Genomic DNA, 19302 nt, shown 5'->3' on the forward strand with positions numbered 1-19302 from the left:
CATTTATACGTACCTTGTTGTGGAAGTTCATTAGCTATTAACGTACAAGCTTTTTCGTTAAAATAACGATTAACTGGAATTGCACCTATAAGAGTATCTTCAAATAGACGACAGAAATGAACAATACTGATAAAGATGGTGCAGATATTTATATTCAGCCTTATTTCATCATCTTACCCATCTAGGCAGTTTCGTCGAATCTAAGGAATACAGCGATGGGTACGACCAAGAATCTGGTGACATAAATCGGTTGCCAAGAAGTATTTTGAACCAACCTTGCGAAATTTCATTTAACCTTTAACTACACGCGCTGGCGTACTTTGTACGCCAGATATAAGAATTCTACTGGAAATATATTTAAAAATTTAATTTTTGACCTTGCTTATTTTTCTAACCTATCACTGGAATGTGCTTTACAATTTGGTTTTAGTTTCGTTATAATCGGCGTTCTGGAAAGATCGTAATTTACATTTTATTATTTGTTGTTTCCGGTGGTGGACAATATACCCCAGGATTATATTACTATAAGTCGTAATATAAGTACATATTTTAATTGTTTTTTAGTCATTATGGTAAAAAATATATTTTTCTTTGTAAACAATACTTTTTCTCCTGTAAAAAATCACATTTAAAAAAATTTTTTATTAGTAATTTTATTTATCATGGAATCCAGTTATTCCATGATTCCAGTTATAAATCCCAATTGGCTTAGTGAAAAGGAACTCCAAGTATTCACTGATGCCGAATAAGGTTTATAACAAACAACTAAGTGTATTTTTTTCAAAAAAAATTAAACAAATCCGCTGTTTCTAAGTGTATTTTCTTGTGGCGTACAAAGTACGCCACGCGTGTAGTTATGTTATAATTTGATACGCGGGTAGTTAAAGGTTAAAAATGACTTTGATGACAATGAGGAAAATAATGGACACTTTCTGTTCCTTCACATAATTTACCAAGACGAAATTCTTTGAGCGAGTCTATAAGACTCCATTTGTCTTGTGACGATTATATAATTTTATCGTCTAGAGTACGCCAATGAATTAAGTAAAAAACGTTTTTGTACTGTTTCGAACGATATAAAAATCAGATCGAAAAGCATGGTTGATTATTATTCTTGGAGCGTTGATCGAAGAATAATAAACAACAGCGAGGTACAAGAGGTGAGTTTATGTAGGTAGTATTTCCCGATTATTTTCCGCTGTCGTTTTGGCAAGCTGAGCGGGTCCGACAGTTGTCTTCTTACCTATCCTTTTACCTATCCTTATATGAGCGGTGATCGTATATCCTTTATATGTCTTTTCATCCAGCGAGGTGAGCGTATTGTTAACAAACAATCTTGGATAATAAAGTTTCCCAAACAAATATTTATGGCTTGCAAAAAAACCAAAATCTAAATTTTTCTCTAGACGAGCTTTATCTTATATTTGGTGATATGTTACTTAGCGGATATGCAAAATATACCAATAAACGTATGTTTTGTAATTCTTCTGACGATATTCCTATTATGCTAAAGAATTCTATGGGGCTAAACCGATTTGAACAACTTATTAGACATCAACATTTCATCAAAAAACCGATAAGTTGTTCGAACTCAGGTCAATTATCGACACTTTGAATAAAAACTTTTGAACAGCTTTCGCTTAGATGAAAATTTATCCATATCAATTTTCTTGTTCGTATAGTCCTTTTAAACGGATTTGCTTTTTTTCAAAACTCAGAAAAAAATCAGCCTAGGTAATATTTTTGTTTAATTTATAATTATGTGGTTATGGATTTTTTTCGCAATTTAAACTTATTTTTCACTTTTCTCCTCTCTATGCACTAATGGGTTAAGCTAGCGAAGTGAGCTAGTGGAAACCAATTGGGCCCAGACGTAATGAATCGAAGCCAGCCGCGGGGCAATTCTGAATTGAAGAATTCAGAATTGTCTAGGAATGCAGACTGAAGAGGAGGAGGTATCAATGATGAAACGTTTTCTACATTTTATTTGGGAGATTTTGATTATAAATTAAATATGTATTACCAAACATACAAAAAGTCTTGTATATTTCCTTGTACGTTTGTTTCATATAAATATTTATGTTTTGTAGAAAAATATATACAGCGTGTCTACTTAAATTGGAAACATATGGGAAACCTTTTTATTATTAATTTCACGGAAAAAAGTTATTCTTCATAAAACGTTCTACATGTTCCAAAAACTAAGATTCAATCATCACATATAACATTTTATCAATGTTATACGAGGCTTATCAAAAAATATGAATTTCGTTCAAGGGAGTACATTTATTTCTCTGAATATCGAAAAATTTTATTGTGAAAAGTTGTTTGGAATTAAAAACTAAGATCAAATATTCAATTACATGCTTCTAATAAAAAAAAAATATTTTACAAATTTTTCTCTTTATGAATACCCAGCATCGTTTTTATTTATTAGAAATATGAGAACTCTTTTATTATTCATTTTACGAAAAAAAGTTATTCGTCATAAAAAGCTCTGCATGGTCTAAAATCTAAGATACAACCACGATATATCAACTTTTATTAATTTTATACGAGGTGTGTCCAAAAATATGAATTTCGCTCATGGGTATAGTACCTTTATATTATTTCACAATATTTCAATTAGAAAGATGTAATTGCATATTGAAACATAGTTTTTAATTCTAAACAACTTTTTGTTATAACAATTTTCAATATTGTGATAAATAAAGGTACTTAACTCCTGAGTGAAATTCATATTTTTTGACATACCTCGTATAAATTAATAAAATGTAATATCTGATGGCTTTATCTTGGGTCTTAGGACATACAGAGATTTTTTTTAAAGAATACCTTTTTTTCGTAAAATAGTAATAAATGAGCTAATATCATATTTAATAAACAACAACGAAGTTAAGTAGGTATCCGTTTTGAGAAAAATCTGGAAAATACATATTTTTAATAGAAGCATGTAATTGCATATTTAGTGTTAGTTTTTAATTCCAAAAAACTTTTCATAATAAGAATTTTCGATATTGAGAGAAATAAAGGTACTTTACTCTTGAACGAAATTCACATTTTTTGACATACCTCGTATAATATTGATAAAATTTGATGTCTTATGATGGAATCATAGGTTCCAGAGTATGCAGAACTTTTTATGAAAAAAACTTTTTTCGTAAAATTAATAATAACAAGCTGAAAATGCGAGCATTATCATAACGAAAACTTTGTTTATTTACGTATTTAAATTCATAATATGGAAAATTTCTTATGAAAAGTTGTTTAGTATTAAATGCTATGTTTTAATATGCAATATTATCCTAATTATTTAAATATTGTAAACTATAAAGGTACTCTACTCTCGAGCGAAATACATATTTTTTGACATACCTCGAATAAAATTAATAAAATTTGATATATGATGATTGCATCTTAGATTTTAGACCATGCAGATCTTTTTATGAAGAATAACTTTTCTTCGTAAAATTAATAATAAAAGAGTTATGAATGAAAATGATATTGGTATTCTTAATTTGAGAAAAAAATTTTCAAATATTTTTTTTACCTTTAGAAGGATGTACAAGTAATTGCATAATATTAGAAAATAGTTTTTAACTCCAAACAACTTTTTATAATATAAGTCCATTCTTTCACGGTTTTTGCTCTAAATTTTAAAGAACCGCTTGGATTGACATGAAATTTGGCATACGTATAGCTTACATGTCAAAGAAGAAAAGTGATATTGTGCCGATGTGTGCTTTTGCCCTGGGGGTGACTTTCACCCCTATTGGGGGTGAAAAAATATATGTCCAAAATAAGTCCGGAAATGAGTAAACTGACTAATTTTAAGTAACTTTTGTTCTATAAAGCTTTTTCGCTAAGTCAACACTTTTCGAGTTATTTGCGAGTGAATATGTTCATTTTTCAACAAAATTACCACATTTTTAGACGGTTAAGTATTTTGTCGAAAAAATGTTCTTAGCAAAAGTATAGCATATAAAAAAGTAAAAAAAATGGTGTATGCGTTAGGTCTCTTTATCTCGTAGAACCAGAGTTATAGCCAATGAAAAATAGATTCATATTCACCAAATTTCAAATAGAATATTTCGACCGAAATATCCAAAAAATTAAGCACTTTTTGGGGAAAACTCATTTAACTTTTTTAAAGTGTTTAAAAAAAGATTTATTTCTGTTTTTACAAAAAGTTTATAGCATTAAATTTAAGCAAGTTACGCTCAAAATAAAGTTGGTCCCTTTTGTTTTTGCAAAAAAGAATCGGGAAGACCACCCCCTAATTAGCAACTTAAATGAAATTAATCGTTACCGCTCCACAAATTATTTTACTTATGTTGCATTTATATGATCTGTAAGTTTCATCGATTGAAAGTGCTTATTTTTGAAAAAATTTGGTTTCAAAGTAAAATTTTTAAAAATTTAAATTTTGAAAAATACGCTTTTTTTCAAAATAACTTAAAAATTGTTAGAGGTACCCAAAAATCTCGAAAAACAAAATAAGGCAGATTTGCTTTTCTGAATATTATGTATTTTTTTGTTTTTCTGTTAGACAAAAATTGATTAAGATTTGGTGTTTCTAAATTTGCATACATTCGTGATCAGTGACTCGTTCAACCCCTTTTAACTACAGCCCTTTCAATAATAAGGACTTTGAACCGATGAGATTTACAGATCGTATAACCCATATATACACGAGTCAAGAAACTTGTGAAGTCGTAACGATTAAGTTCATTTAAGATACTAATTAGGCGGTGATTTTCTAGATTTTTTTACCAAAACCAAAAGGGACTAACTTTATTTTGAGCGTAACTTGTTTATTTTTGATGCTAGAAATTTTTTTTATAAAACAAAAATGAAGCCTTTTTGAACACTTTAAATAAATTGTATTGAGTTTTCCCCGAAATGTGTTTAATTTTTGGTTATTTCACGTTAAAGTATTCCATTTGGAATTTGACGAATATGAACCTATTTTTCATTAGCTATAACTCTGCTTCTACTAGGTGTAGAAACGTGATCATTACACCATTTTTTTAAAATTTTTTACAGGTTATATTTTCGCTAAGAATGTTTTTTTGACAAAATACTTACTATTTGAGTTATTTACGAAAAACCGTTTAAAAGCGTGGTTATTTTGTTGAAAAAATGAACACATTCACTGCCAAATAACTCGAAAAGTATTGACTTGTAAAAAAACTCTATGGAACAAAAGTTACTTAAAATTAGCCAGTTTATCCATTTCCTGACTTTCTTTGGACGAATATTTTTTCACCCTTAAGAGGGGGTGAAAACCACCCCCAGGGCAGAAGTACATATCGGCACAATATCACTTTTTTTCTTTGATTTGTTAGCTATGTGTATGCCAAATTTCATGTCAATCCAAGCGGTTCTTTACAATTTAGAGGTTTTGCAATATTTTACCGTTAAAGGACGGACTAATAACACTTTTCAATATTGTGAAAAATAAAGACACTTTAATCTTGATCGAACTTGATAGTTTTTGACATACCTCGTATAATAAAGATTTGATATCTAATAAAAATAAATAAATGCAAAATAAACAGTTTTCCTTGAAAAGGGTCAAGTGTAATTTAACATTAGATTAACATAAATAAATAAAATTTGTTTATCTGACATTTCAATTTTATGTTGACGTTTAGTTGCGACAAACGAAAACAAAGTAGAGTTGACATTTCTATGTCGGAAGAAAATGACAATTTAAAGGAGGCTTGTGACGTCACAATGACGACTTTGAGGTCGGATATCTCGAAGATAGTTAGAGATAGCGAAATGCCTTTGTCAGATTTGGATTCAGAAGACAAAACTACATAGGAATCCATCGCTAGGTGGCCTCTAGATAGTTCAGGAGCGGCAACGCAATAACACACACACTTTTGCGAATTTATAAACGAAAAGTTTTCGTTGAAAAAGTTTCCCATATGTTTTCAACTTAAGTAGACACGCTGCATAAAGTCACAACAATAAAATATGTAAAAGATTATTCCTATATATTGTTAAGATATGTAAAATTTGAATTAATATGGTTTCGATCTTAATATTTTAGAAAAGTTAAAACATATAATAAAAATATACCAAAATTCATTTCGAAGAAATGAAAGTCAATTATCTTTGGATGGCCGTAGGTAAACAAAATTTAAATAGGGATTAAGTATTTTCTTTGTACAGTTAGTATGATAAGAAAGTGGTTATGTGTTTGGACAATGAGACCGGGTTTCCCAAATGGACTTTTGCGGCGAGGGAATAATTGTATTTAGAAATTTAAATGAATGTAATCTTTGTTTAGATATTAAGAAAGGAAAAAAAAAACCGATTGGCATGTAATTAGTTTTAGGAAATTTCTAATGGTAGGGAAAATTGGTGTTTGTTATCTGAAAGGTAGATGGGGATAAAATTGAGGAACTCGGATTGGTGAAGAAGGAAAAAGGAGGGGCTAGGTATGAAGAATGGGAGTTTAGCGAAATGTTAGAGGGTGGAAGAAGAGTCAGTTGTTAAATGATCGTTAAGTCGACTAGTGGTGATCTCTAAGAGTCTCCTGAAGTAGTAAGGCAGATAAGTGAATAGTTGTGAGTTTTTTGAAATAAGTGTCCTGACGGAAGCTCATCACGTAAAGCATTGTAAGTTATATTGTTCTACTTATATTCCAAGAGTCACCGTTGCATGCCGGAACGAGAAATAGATTCAGTTTATCGAGAGGAGAAAAGGCTAGCATTGTTTTTTGAAAGATACGTGCATCTGTAGGGGGTCATTAATGACAATAGGCTTGCAATAATTTGTTGCGAGATTGCTGACTACATAGGGGGCTGCTAAGAGTAAATTGTAGGCGACCAGAGACAAGAATTTGGACAACTCATCATCCGAGAGACAGTTTTATTTTTTTTGTAGAATTATTCATAACGCAAATTTCAATAACTACTTTAGATAGTGGTAGGGTTATTTCAATAATCAGAATAGGAGATATTATTTTTAGAGGATATTTTGAGGGTGAATTTATTTCAATAGATGCTTTTGTACCATATATGTGTTTTATTCCGTTAATCTTTGACCTTATTTATCATATGTAAAGCAAAGGAGATATTGAAGCACGAGAATATAAAACCCTGAGATTAGAGCATTAAATAGTGTGATTAAATCATAAGTGCATCATTAAAATTAAATTTAATTAATTAGTTAATTATCTAATCAAGTGCTTTGAGCACACCGATCTTTGAATATCACATTAACTGGCGCCCAACGTGGGGCTTAAAAATATCGCAGTTTTGCATTTGATGGTAGGGAAAGAGATAAGGAATAACTACAGGTGATCCAGAGATAATTTGACAATTTTTCCAGGTGTAAAAATAATTTTGATTTATGGATTGATCGTAGGTATTGGATATTTACTGCCATTGAATTATTTGATTTTTTTTTACCAATCGTACAATTGATATTTATTTTGAAATTTACTGATTGCATATTTGATATTTGTGGCGAAAATTTATTAAATTTGGGGAGAAATATTTGTCGTGTTCTGCAACTTATAGAGTGTTGTAAAATTTCACATTTGGCGGGGACAAAGAAAACAGTAACGAAAAGAAACAACATGTCGACCACAAGGAGGCAAAGCAAAATGCAAGAAAACAGAGAAGAGGAAAAAATTGTTGAAGAAGGATTGGATAATGAAGGAGATACAACGATTATGGAGAGAAAAGAACAGGAATTAACAGGAATAGAGAAACTATTGCAACTGATGCAACTCCAGTCACAACAAATGGATAGAAATCAACAGGAAACAAAAAGGACAATGCAAGAAAATCAACAGGAATCAAAACGAGCCATGGAAGAAACACAAAGAGAAATATCACAGAGAATAGAACAGAAATTGGAAGAGAATGATGGCAAATTGAAAAAGCGTTTGGAAAAATATGAAAATGAAATGAAAGCCTGTTTAGAAAAAGTTAGAGAAGAAACAGAAAGGAAACTGGAGATGCAACGAGAAGAAATAGAAACTAAAATGAAGGATATTAAGAATGTGCAGAAGATGGAATTAGAACAGTTAGAAAGCAAATTTGAAAATGCAATACAAGAAGACAGGCGAGAAATAGAAGAAAAATTTAAGCAAAACGAAAAACAAATTGCGGAACTCAAGAATCAACAGAATTGTGGAGAAAGAAGGGAAATGATTATCCATGGTACAAGCGACGCGAAAATACAATTTGGCGGGGATATTAGAAAAACACACCCAGTACCATTTGTTAAAAATTTGAGAACCAAATTGCAACATATTAGATATTTTGACGACTGCAAAGAAACAATTAGAAACCATCTGAAAGAAGGAGCAGCGTTATGGTATGAAAGTAAAGAAGATGAGTTTGAAAATTGGACAGATTTCGAAAATAAATTTCTCAACTATTTCTGGGGGAAAGCTAAACAGAGGGAAATCAACCAAGAGCTACAGAATGGAAGATATCACGAGAAAATGGGAATATCGGAGGAAAGATATGCTTTGCAGATATATAACAATTCCAAATATCTAGACTACAAATACTCTACCGAACAACTGGTAGAAATGATAAGCAGACATTTCGAAGAAACGCTGGAGGACCACGTGATTTTGAGAAACTATCAAGATATTGATAGTTTGTGCCAATTCCTTCAAGTAAGGGAAGCAAAACGAAGAGAAATGCGAAACAGAAGACAACATGAACAATATAATGGACCGGCAAGAAGGTACCTATCAATCAAATTATGACCAGAGAAACCGACATGCCCAATCAACAAACGAAGATAGGCCGAGAGAATACCAAAATTACAATAGACAACAAAATTATGATAACAGGAATCACGCAAAAAATAGAACATATGAAAATCACAACAGAAACAGAGATGCACAAAATCCTCCGACTAGGAATACGAACGAACAAAGGGACGGTAGAAACAATCAGAATTTCCAACGACAAAATAGAAGGGAGATGAATCATGTAACAATAGAAAACGAGGAAGAAGATATATGCAATGAATCCAGACAGGATTTTCAATAAAGCATCCACTGAACAAACATAAACAACTCTCCGGTATATTTTGTCATCCGAGAGAGTTTATACAGTTGGCGGGAAATGAAAGACAAAGTTCTAATTCCAATTTAATATTCTTAGATGCATTTATAAAACATAAAGCGATTAAAATTTTGATTGATTCTGGATCGGAGATATCGTTAATCAATCAGAAACTAGTAAAAGAATTAAATTTGGACAGATTTGTGTACAAAATTCCTAGGGTTGTTTTAGTGGGTGCAAACAACAAAAAATTGACGACAGTAAATGAAGGTTTGGGAGTGCGGATCAGAGTGGGAGACAAATACTATATTATGCAATGTGTGGTGATCGAAGATTTAAACCATGATATGATAGCGGGAATTGATGAATTGAGTGAAAAACACATCACCATAAATTTTTCGGAGAATAAACTGGAAATCAGAGCAGAACCAGACAACATAGAAGAAGAAACGGAAATAGAGAGGAAAATAATTGTTGAAAAGATAAATGAACAGGAAAAACATAAAGAAATCAATATGACTGTAGAGGAAAAACCGAAAGTACAAGAAAAAAATCAACCAGAAAAAAAAAGAAGGAAGAAAAAGAAGAAGAGTTCAAAAAGAAAGAAGGAAAACACGGTGGATACAAGAGAAAGACAGGAAATCGAAGATACGGAAGAATTGTCGGCAATCGACGATAAAACAGAAAGGAAGCAGGAAGAAAAGGAAGTTCTCATAAGAGAAATGAAAGCAGTAGAAACATGGTGCTCGGGATACCAAATGGAAATTGAAGATAAAAAAAAAACAGAAGAAGAACTAAAGGATGAGGACAGAGAAGAAATGGCAATAATGGACGAGAATCCAGAATTTTATGAAGAAATATTATGGACAGTGAACACATGCGAACAAAATGAGGATGAAAGAAAATTAAAATGTGGAGAAAACATGGAAAAGGAAGTAGAGAAGATTCTAGAAAATTATGGAGATTTGATTAATGAAGAAAGCCGAGTGGCTAAAAATTATGAACATTCTTTTAAAGTTAAAAACTTAGAAAATTTTAAATCCAAGACATATCCAATCCCGTATAAATACAGGCAAAGCGTCGGACAGGAAATTGAAAAAATGATCGAAGACAAGGTGATAGAAAGATGTGACTCTCCATATATCAACCCGATAGTATGCGTTAAAAAATCGAGTGGTGATTTGCGATTATGTTTAGATGCAAGAAACATTAATTCACACACAATCGCGCAATACGAAGCGCCTTTGAACATCGAAGCCATATTTGGACGAATCACAGGGTCACACATTTTTTCCAAAATCGATTTGAAACATAGTTTTTGGTTAATACCTTTGGCAGAGAAATGTCGAAATTATACCGCTTTTTCGATCGACGGAGTGGTATACCGATTTAGGGTGGTACCATTTGGCCTACAGAGTGCATGCGCTGCTTTGGTTCGCGCATTGAACACAATCTTAAATAGGCATGAAGAATTTGTTGTACATTACATAGATGATTTATTAATTTTCTCACCGGATATAACAAGCCATCTACGACATATTCACACTGTGCTAGAAGAACTGGATCAAGCGGGATTGAAATTAAATATTCAAAAGTGTCAGTTTTTCCAAAAGGAAATACTGTATTTAGGATTCAAATTAGACACAAAAGGGATTAGTCTTGCAGAAGATAGAATCGAAATTATAAATAACTACGCTAGGCCAACCAATTTAAAAACATTGCGGGGATTTTTGGGAATGGTAAACTATTTCAAAAAACTAATACCAGACATCAGCACAAAAGAAATACCGTTGATAGCATTACTTAAGAAAAATGTTAGGTGGAAATGGGGAACGGAACAAGAAATGGCTTTCAAAAATTTAAAAGGAGCTTTCTCCACAGCTGTAAGAGTACACCACCCAAGATATGATCAACCTTTCATTCTCCGGACCGATGCTTCCATAACAAAATTCGCAGGGGTGTTATCACAGATCCAAGACGATGTAGAGGTGCCAATCTGTTTTGTCTCCCGTGTAACCAAAACATATGAGAGAAAGTACAGCGTTACTGAATTAGAGTTCGCCAGTGTGTTATTTTGTGTAAATAAATTACGGTTTTACCTACTAGGGGCAAAATTCACCGTTGAAACAGACCATGCAGCTTTGGTACATATAATGAAAAATAGGCTGGTAAATAATAGAATTCATAGGGGCATTCTTTTACTTCAAGAGTATGATTTTGAATTTAAATATATCAAAGGAACTGACAATATCTTGGCTGATGCGTTGACGAGAGATGAACAATTCCGCAAAGAGGACCACAAAACTCTCCACGTTGGCATGAACATAATGAGAGAAGAAGCAGGCTTATTTTCTTTGGCTCAGATCAGGGAAAATCAGGAACAACTGGATGAAAGAGAAAAGCAAAGGGCCGAACAAGAAGATAACTTATATTTTAAGAGGGTCGATGGTAAAGAACTATATGTAATCACGGAACAGATGGCAAAAGAAGTTTTAGCAAAATTACACTGTGACAACGGACACATTGGAAGCAGGAAGGTGTGGCTTATGTTCAGGGAGAACTACATTTGTCGACAGGACTATACAATAGCCAAAGAGATGACTCGAAATTGCGAGACATGCCAAAAGTGTAAAAGTAAGAATTTCAAAAACGAAAACATCACAAAAAACGTCATAGCTCGGAAGAAACTGGATATTGTCGCCATTGATATGTTGAGCGATTTAATAACAACAACACAGAGGAATAAACACATATTAGTTATGGTGGATGTTTTCTTAAAGTATTTAAAACTGTACCCATGTAGAACCACGAAAGGAGCTGAAATACTTCGGAAGATAGACGGTTTTATCGAAACAGTGGGAAGACCAGACAATATTTTGTTGGACAATGCGACATACTTTAGGAATGACCGTTTTAAAGGGGAATTAAGAGAGAGAGGCATAAATACAAAATTTGTAAGCATCCGACATCCACAGAGCAACCCATCAGAGCGTTTTATACAAGAAGTCACAAAATTTCTAAGAATTGCTGCGGAAGAACATCATCGACATTGGGACAGAAAAGTGTTTGAAATAGAGAAGTATTTGAACTGTGCACCAAATACGGTTACCAAGGAGACGCCTTTATATGTAATGAAAGGAACAATGCCTACGAGACCGTGGGAAGACACCGCCCCCAGACAATACGAAGAAGTGATCGAGGTGGTTCAACGAAGATTGAGACGAAGTGGAGAGAAATATCTCCAAAGGCAAGAGAGGACCCGAAGAAGAAGGCCGGTTACATTCCAGAAAGGGGATAAAGTTTTAGTGAGGGCACTGAGGGTGTCCAATTTACAAAATGGTATTTGTGCTAAATTGATGCCGGTATTTGAAGGTCCATATAGGGTCAATACGGAAAATGGGGTAAATAGTTATGAATTAGCGCATATAGAGACAGGCAAGATACGGGGTATTTTTAACATTCACGACATTTATAAGTATCATGAGTAGAGTTTGGTAACATAATGGAATAATTTGATCCTAAAAAAACTTGTGTCATTTAAATAAATAACAGAATTTTTTCGGCAAATCAAATGGCGGGGAGTTGTTAAGATATGTAAAATTTGAATTAATATGGTTTCGATCTTAATATTTTAGAAAAGTAAAAACATATAATAAAAATATACCAAAATTCATTTCGAAGAAATGAAAGTCAATTATCTTTGGATGGCCGTAGGTAAACAAAATTTAAATAGGGATTAAGTATTTTCTTTGTACAGTTAGTATGATAAGAAAGTGGTTATGTGTTTGGACAATGAGACCGGGTTTCCCAAATGGACTTTTGCGGCGAGGGAACAATTGTATTTAGAAATTTAAATGAATGTAATCTTTGTTTAGATATTAAGAAAGGAAAAAAAAACCGATTGGCATGTAATTAGTTTTAGGAAATTTCTAATGGTAGGGAAAATTGGTGTTTGTTATCTGAAAGGTAGATGGGGATAAAATTGAGGAACTCGGATTGGTGAAGAAGGAAAAAGGAGGGGCTAGGTATGAAGAATGGGAGTTTAGCGAAATGTTAGAGGGTGGAAGAAGAGTCAGTTGTTAAATGATCGTTAAGTCGACTAGTGGTGATCTCTAAGAGTCTCCTGAAGTAGTAAGGCAGATAAGTGAATAGTTGTGAGTTTGTTGAAATAAGTGTCCTGACGGAAGCTCATCACGTAAAGCATTGTAAGTTATATTGTTCTACTTATATTCCAAGAGTCACCGTTGCATGCCGGAACGAGAAATAGATTCAGTTTATCGAGAGGAGAAAAGGCTAGCATTGTTTTTTGAAAGATACGTGCATCTGTAGGGGGTCATTAATGACAATAGGCTTGCAATAATTTGTTGCGAGATTGCTGACTACATAGGGGGCTGCTAAGAGTAAATTGTAGGCGACCAGAGACAAGAATTTGGACAACTCATCATCCGAGAGACAGTTTTATTTTTTTTTGTAGAATTATTCATAACGCAAATTTCAATAAGTACTTTAGATAGTGGTAGGGTTATTTCAATAATCAGAATAGGAGATATTATTTTTAGAGGATATTTTGAGGGTGAATTTATTTCAATAGATGCTTTTGTACCATATATGTGTTTTATTCCGTTAATCTTTGACCTTATTTATCATATGTAAAGCAAAGGAGATATTGAAGCACGAGAATATAAAACCCTGAGATTAGAGCATTAAATAGTGTGATTAAATCATAAGTGCATCATTAAAATTAAATTTAATTAATTAGTTAATTATCTAATCAAGTGCTTTGAGCACACCGATCTTTGAATATCACATTAATATATATTATAAGATCATGATAAAGTTTGTCCGCTATAACTTTTCCCATGCGTCACGATTCATTTTCAAACAAATTAAGTCAAAACGTACGCCAATGTGTGTGGTATATAGTATACCAGGGGTGGGCAAATACTTTTAAGCGCGGGCCAAAATGAAATTTTCAAAATGTTTCCCGGGCCGGAGTACTGTGCCGCCTACCTACGCTGTGCACATGCGAATATTTTTGGTCGAATTTTGCCCTGCCCAAGAAATTTTTTTTACAAAAATACTTCTTCTTCTTTTTGTGTAGACATGACTCTGTCTGATTTTTAAATGTGCCTCCAGTAAGTTGTCGTTCCATAGTTTTCTTGGTTTTCCCACTGACCGCCTTTCTATTGAGGAACCGTCTCTCGCCGTCCTTATAGTGCTCTATTTGTGGTCATTCGGCTTATGTGGTCCTTCCATTCTACTCTTCTGTTTCTTACCCGGTTATAACTGTTGTCCACCTTGCATCTCCGTCGTATATCTATAATTCTAGCTCCGTCCCATAGTGTCTTGCCATCGATTTTTCGAAGGGTTTTCATCTCCGCTGTTTCGAGCAATCTTTTTGCCCTCTCTGTGTCAGGTCGTGTTTTTGCCGTGTATGTCAATATTAGTCTGATGACTGTTCTGTAAATTCTGCCTTTCATTTCTTTTCCGATATTTTTATTGGTCCACATTGTGTCATTCAGGTAACCTGCGACTCTGTTTGCTCTATTCACTTGATCTTCCACTTCTGTTTCGAGTTTTCCGTAGCTAGATATTGTGACGCCTAAAACTCACTCACTTGTTTTATTACATTACCCTCCAGCTCCCATTTACATCTTATTGGATGTGCTGTTATAACCATGCATTTTGTTCTTTTTAGGGAATTAACATGTTTCTGGTGGTTATATTAAATTGGTGCAGCATAATCCGCTGTAAATTATCTTCACTCTGAGAGATTAGTATTGCATCTTCTGCATTGCAGATTATTTTAAGTTGTTTTTCTCTCATTTGGTATCCTTTTTTAGTTCTTACTTTTTTATTATTTTATCCATGATTAGGTTGAACAATAAGGGTAAACATAATAATAACTCAGGGAATCCCCCTGTCGTATGCCATTGCCAGCTTCAATTGGATCAGTTAGTTCATCTTCTACTTTTACTTTTACTGTGGTAGATGTTTTCGATCATTGACAAAAATATGTTAAAGCATTTGGACAAAGAAACTTTACTGTTTACAATAGATAATAGTAATAATACATTGGGTGCGTTCGGACGACCACAGCTGCTGGACAGCTGAGCCAGCAGTAGCTGTCAGACGTCACCGCTGGAAGCCAGCCGCTGAGAGATTTACTAAGCTTTCCCTATCACGGCTGGATACAACCACTCAGCCGATTCCTGCTGACCGCCAGCCGCTATGGTCGTCCGAACGCACCCATTATCTTACTGGGGTGTGCATGCAAACAATTTGTGCCCAGTAAAATATGTCACGTAATTTTTAAAGAAATATGGTCCATTGTATCATTCATAACAAGGATCCAGATAAAAAATGAAGATACTGAACAAGTGGATAATACGATTCTGTATTACAGAAGATCTAAATCCGAAATCAAAAATTCGATGAAGAATAGGCTATCAAAAGCAGCCATTTTGAATATAGGGAAATTTCTGAGTAACCAAAGACTCAATCTGCAAATCTGATATTGGATGATAAAATGTTATATCCACTCTATTCTTCTTTATGGTGCCGAAGCTTGGACTGTTAATGTTGACTTAATGAGAAAACTGAAGCTTTTGAGATGTGGCTTTTTAAAAGAATTTTGAAAATACCCTGGACCGATCATATTACGAACGAAATGGTGCTGCACATAATGGGAAGAGATAGAAAACTTCTCACTATAATTAAAAGAAGAGATATCGTATTAGGGCACAGAAATGAGAAGTATGAGTTGTTGCAGCTGATTGTGAAGGGTAAACTCGAAGAAAAAATGGAAAAAAAAACCAAAACATCACTGTCTCGAAGAGTGAGAGAAGTGATTGTTCAATTCTATGTAGTAAAGTAGGAATATAGTTTCAACTGTTCGAAATTATAATACTCTCTATTATTTAGGTACATATTTCATTATTTATATGAACATTACACACATTAATACTGTTAATTTTAACAAAAAAGAGATTAAAAAAATGCTTGTGGGATTTTTCAACGGACGGGATAAAATAAGCCAAAGGGCCGGATGCGGCCCGCGGGCCGGCTTTTGCCCACCCCTGTAGTATACAGTATACAAAATATATATATACACATCGACGTTCGTTTCACTTTATGTTTTGACTTAATTTGTTTGAAAATGAATCGTGACGTATGGGAAAAGTTATGGCGGACGAACAATATAAAAACAAGAAATACTCGAAAACCAACAACTGTCAAAAAACAAACAAATAAATTAAAATTATAGGATGTACAATGAAATGTTTAGGATAACTGATTTGGCTGTTACAAAAACAAACTGTTCGAGCCATTTAAATACATATTTATTTAATTAATTGCTGTCTGGTTTGGAGCTCCACGCTATATTCAGAAATAGTAAAGTTATTGAGAGTTCCGAATACATTGAATAAGCACATTCTTTTACTTACTGACGTCTGTTTTGTTTTGATAATAATTATCTACTTGAGGCGCAATAAACATCCATTTGGTACTTACCAACAATGGGAGCGTCGTATATTTTCATTAATCCAAAGAAACAGTTAGTATTAAACACTTCAGCTACAATAACATCAAATGTATTGTTTTCTTTTAAAAAGTTCTGAAATTTGTTTGAACCCATTCTTAAACAATTCATTTTTGAATACTCGGCCTGAGCTGTCGCTCTCTTATATTGATCAAATCTCGTTCCCGAAAATAAACTCATAGGTATAATGTCTCCCGGTTTTACAGAATCGTCAGCTATGCTTATAGCTCTATAATGATCTGATTCTGAAATTTTACTATTCACTATCACTGTCACATTATGACCTCGTCTAGAGAGTTCTTCTGCCAAAGGCTTAAATACCAAGAAATGGCTTGGTCCAAAAAATGTGATCATAAACAATACATTTAAACTGTCACATCTCGGTATAATTATAAATGCACTTAAGATTAAAACTATAAACTTTATGTAATACATTAAGTCAGGAAGTTAAAATTATCGGTCAAGTATTTTGTTCTCAGTCAAGCGATCAATTTTTATAACTGATTCAAGATTTCCGAATGCTTGTTGCTATTTACCATGAACTAATAGTATGGTGGATTAAATTACAGTAACCTATAACAAGTTGAAAATACATATTTTATATATTATGTAACCAATTAATTTTTTATCTGTTATGTCGTATTTTATTTTAATTGTAGAGGATAAGTTATAAGGACAAGGACTACCTGCACCGATCTGTTTAACCTTCGGATGACCAAGGGGGGTAAATTTGGACACAGTGTATGTTTTTCTTTAATAAATTCAAAAGTATTTTCAATTTTTAACTCACTATTTTTTTATTTGACTTTAGTATCATCCTAGATATCCTTATATTTTGAATTAAAAAAAAAATTCCCTATATTTTACGAATAAAATACCGTCTGTTATGTGGAATTCCAAGTAGTTTTACACTGCGCGTTATCAAAATCTATTTTTAGACTGTGGTGCCTGTCATGTAAGAATCATGACATTCCTGTCTGTTACAGTTAGTCATTATTATTATTTCTTGGCGTATATTTTTATAGTTTCTTAGTATTTTGTGTACATATAAGATATTATTTGCAAATATCTTACTGATGCGTATTTACAGGAAATTGTTACTGCTAGCGATTTTTATGATGATATGAAGATGAAATCGTATCAAAAAAACGAGGATGTATTGTTAGATGTAGATTTAAATGTTAAAAACATTCATTCCAGGTCATTTTTGACCTGGGGTCATTTTTTACCCCCGTTGGTCACTTGTGTAACAAAAAAACGGTGGTCATCGGAATGTTAATGGATGAAAATTATTTGATATGTAATTTAGTATGTTAAAAATGATAAAATAAAACAGTAGCTGTCCGAGATAATTTTGTCCCGACTATAATAATTAAAAAAATTACTTTTTTTATAAATTGTACTAAATTTGTTTTGACCCGGACAGATTTTATTCTAGATTTTTTGGATCATTCTAAACAAAATTTACTAAGAAAATTTTCAAAATTTCTCTCCGTTCTGGGCTTGATGAAGTCGTTTCCGGTTGTGTGGGTCCAATCTCTGATGTTTCGGAGCCAGCATTTTTGCATTCCCCTATATCCTTTTTACCTTCGATTTTGCCTTCTAATATTATCTGGAGCTGCTCGGATCTCCGATGGCGCATTATGTGTCCTAGATTATGACACTTTTCTCTAATTTTGATTGTGTTGACCAGATCAGGACGTGTGTTTATTATTTCCAGTACTTCTTCATTCGTAGTTCTGCTTCTTCTTCTTCACGTACCATCTCCGCGACGGAGGTTGGCAATCATCATGGCTATTCTGATCTTAGATGCTGCTGCTCTAAACAGTCCGGTTGATGTGCATCCGTACCATTCCCTCAAGTTACGCAACCACGAAATGCATCTCCTTCCTACACTTCTCTTGCCCTGGATTTTCCCCTGTATAATCAACTGTATTTTCCCCTGATTTTCCCCTGTATAATTAACAACATAAGATATGCAGATGACACCGTGATTATAGCAAGATCTGCTGAACAACTCCAACTACTACTGAACAAAACAAACAATTTCTGTAAAGAATATGGACTAAAAATGAATGTAAAAAAGACCAAATACATGATAATAACTAAGAAAACAAACATACAAACAAGCATACATTTGGGAAATGTACGATAGAAAGGGTTGATAAATACAAATACCTAGGAACCTGGATTTCAGAGAAAAATGATCAAACAACAGAAATAAGGACCAGGATAGAAATAGCAAGAAATGCGTTTGTAAAAATGAAAACAGTTCTCTGCAACAAAGACCTTAGCTTAGAACTGAGAGCAAGAGCTTTGAGATGCTACGTGTTCTCGATACTACAATATGGACTTGAAAGCTGGACATTAAAGCAAGAACACATAAATAAGCTACAGTCATTTGAAATGTGGTGTTACAGAAGAATGCTTAGAATAGCATGGACACAGAGGAAAACGAACACGGAAGTACTGCGAGAAATGGGTCAAGAATGCGAAATAATAAACACAATAAAAATAAGAAAGTTACAATATCTGGGACACGTAATGAGGGGACCGCGATATGAAATGCTAAGACTGATAATACAGGGAAAGATAAGAGGCGGAAGGAGTATAGGAAGAAGGAGAGTGTCATGGTTAAAGAATTTAAGGGACTGGTTTAGATGCAGTTCTATAGAACTCTTTAGAGCAGCGGTGGATAGAGTAAAGATA

At 33.3% G+C, this 19302-nt stretch overlaps 1 protein-coding gene across 1 annotated transcript in view; it reads right to left on the reverse strand.

The window, feature by feature from the left end:
• LOC114324746 (UDP-glycosyltransferase UGT5) overlaps window positions 1–17084 on the reverse strand; it is a 110951-nt gene extending 93867 nt beyond the window's left edge. Inside the window, exon 1 of the mRNA XM_028272586.2 lies at window positions 16566–17084. Coding sequence (XP_028128387.1) covers window positions 16566–17028 — 463 coding nt within the window. The 5' untranslated portion in view covers window positions 17029–17084. The remainder of the gene's footprint in view (window positions 1–16565) is intronic.
• Between the last annotated feature and the right edge of the window lie 2218 nt (window positions 17085–19302).

Source organism: Diabrotica virgifera, chromosome 5 (assembly GCF_917563875.1).
Source record: "Diabrotica virgifera virgifera chromosome 5, PGI_DIABVI_V3a".
Lineage (NCBI taxonomy): Eukaryota > Metazoa > Arthropoda > Insecta > Coleoptera > Chrysomelidae > Diabrotica > Diabrotica virgifera.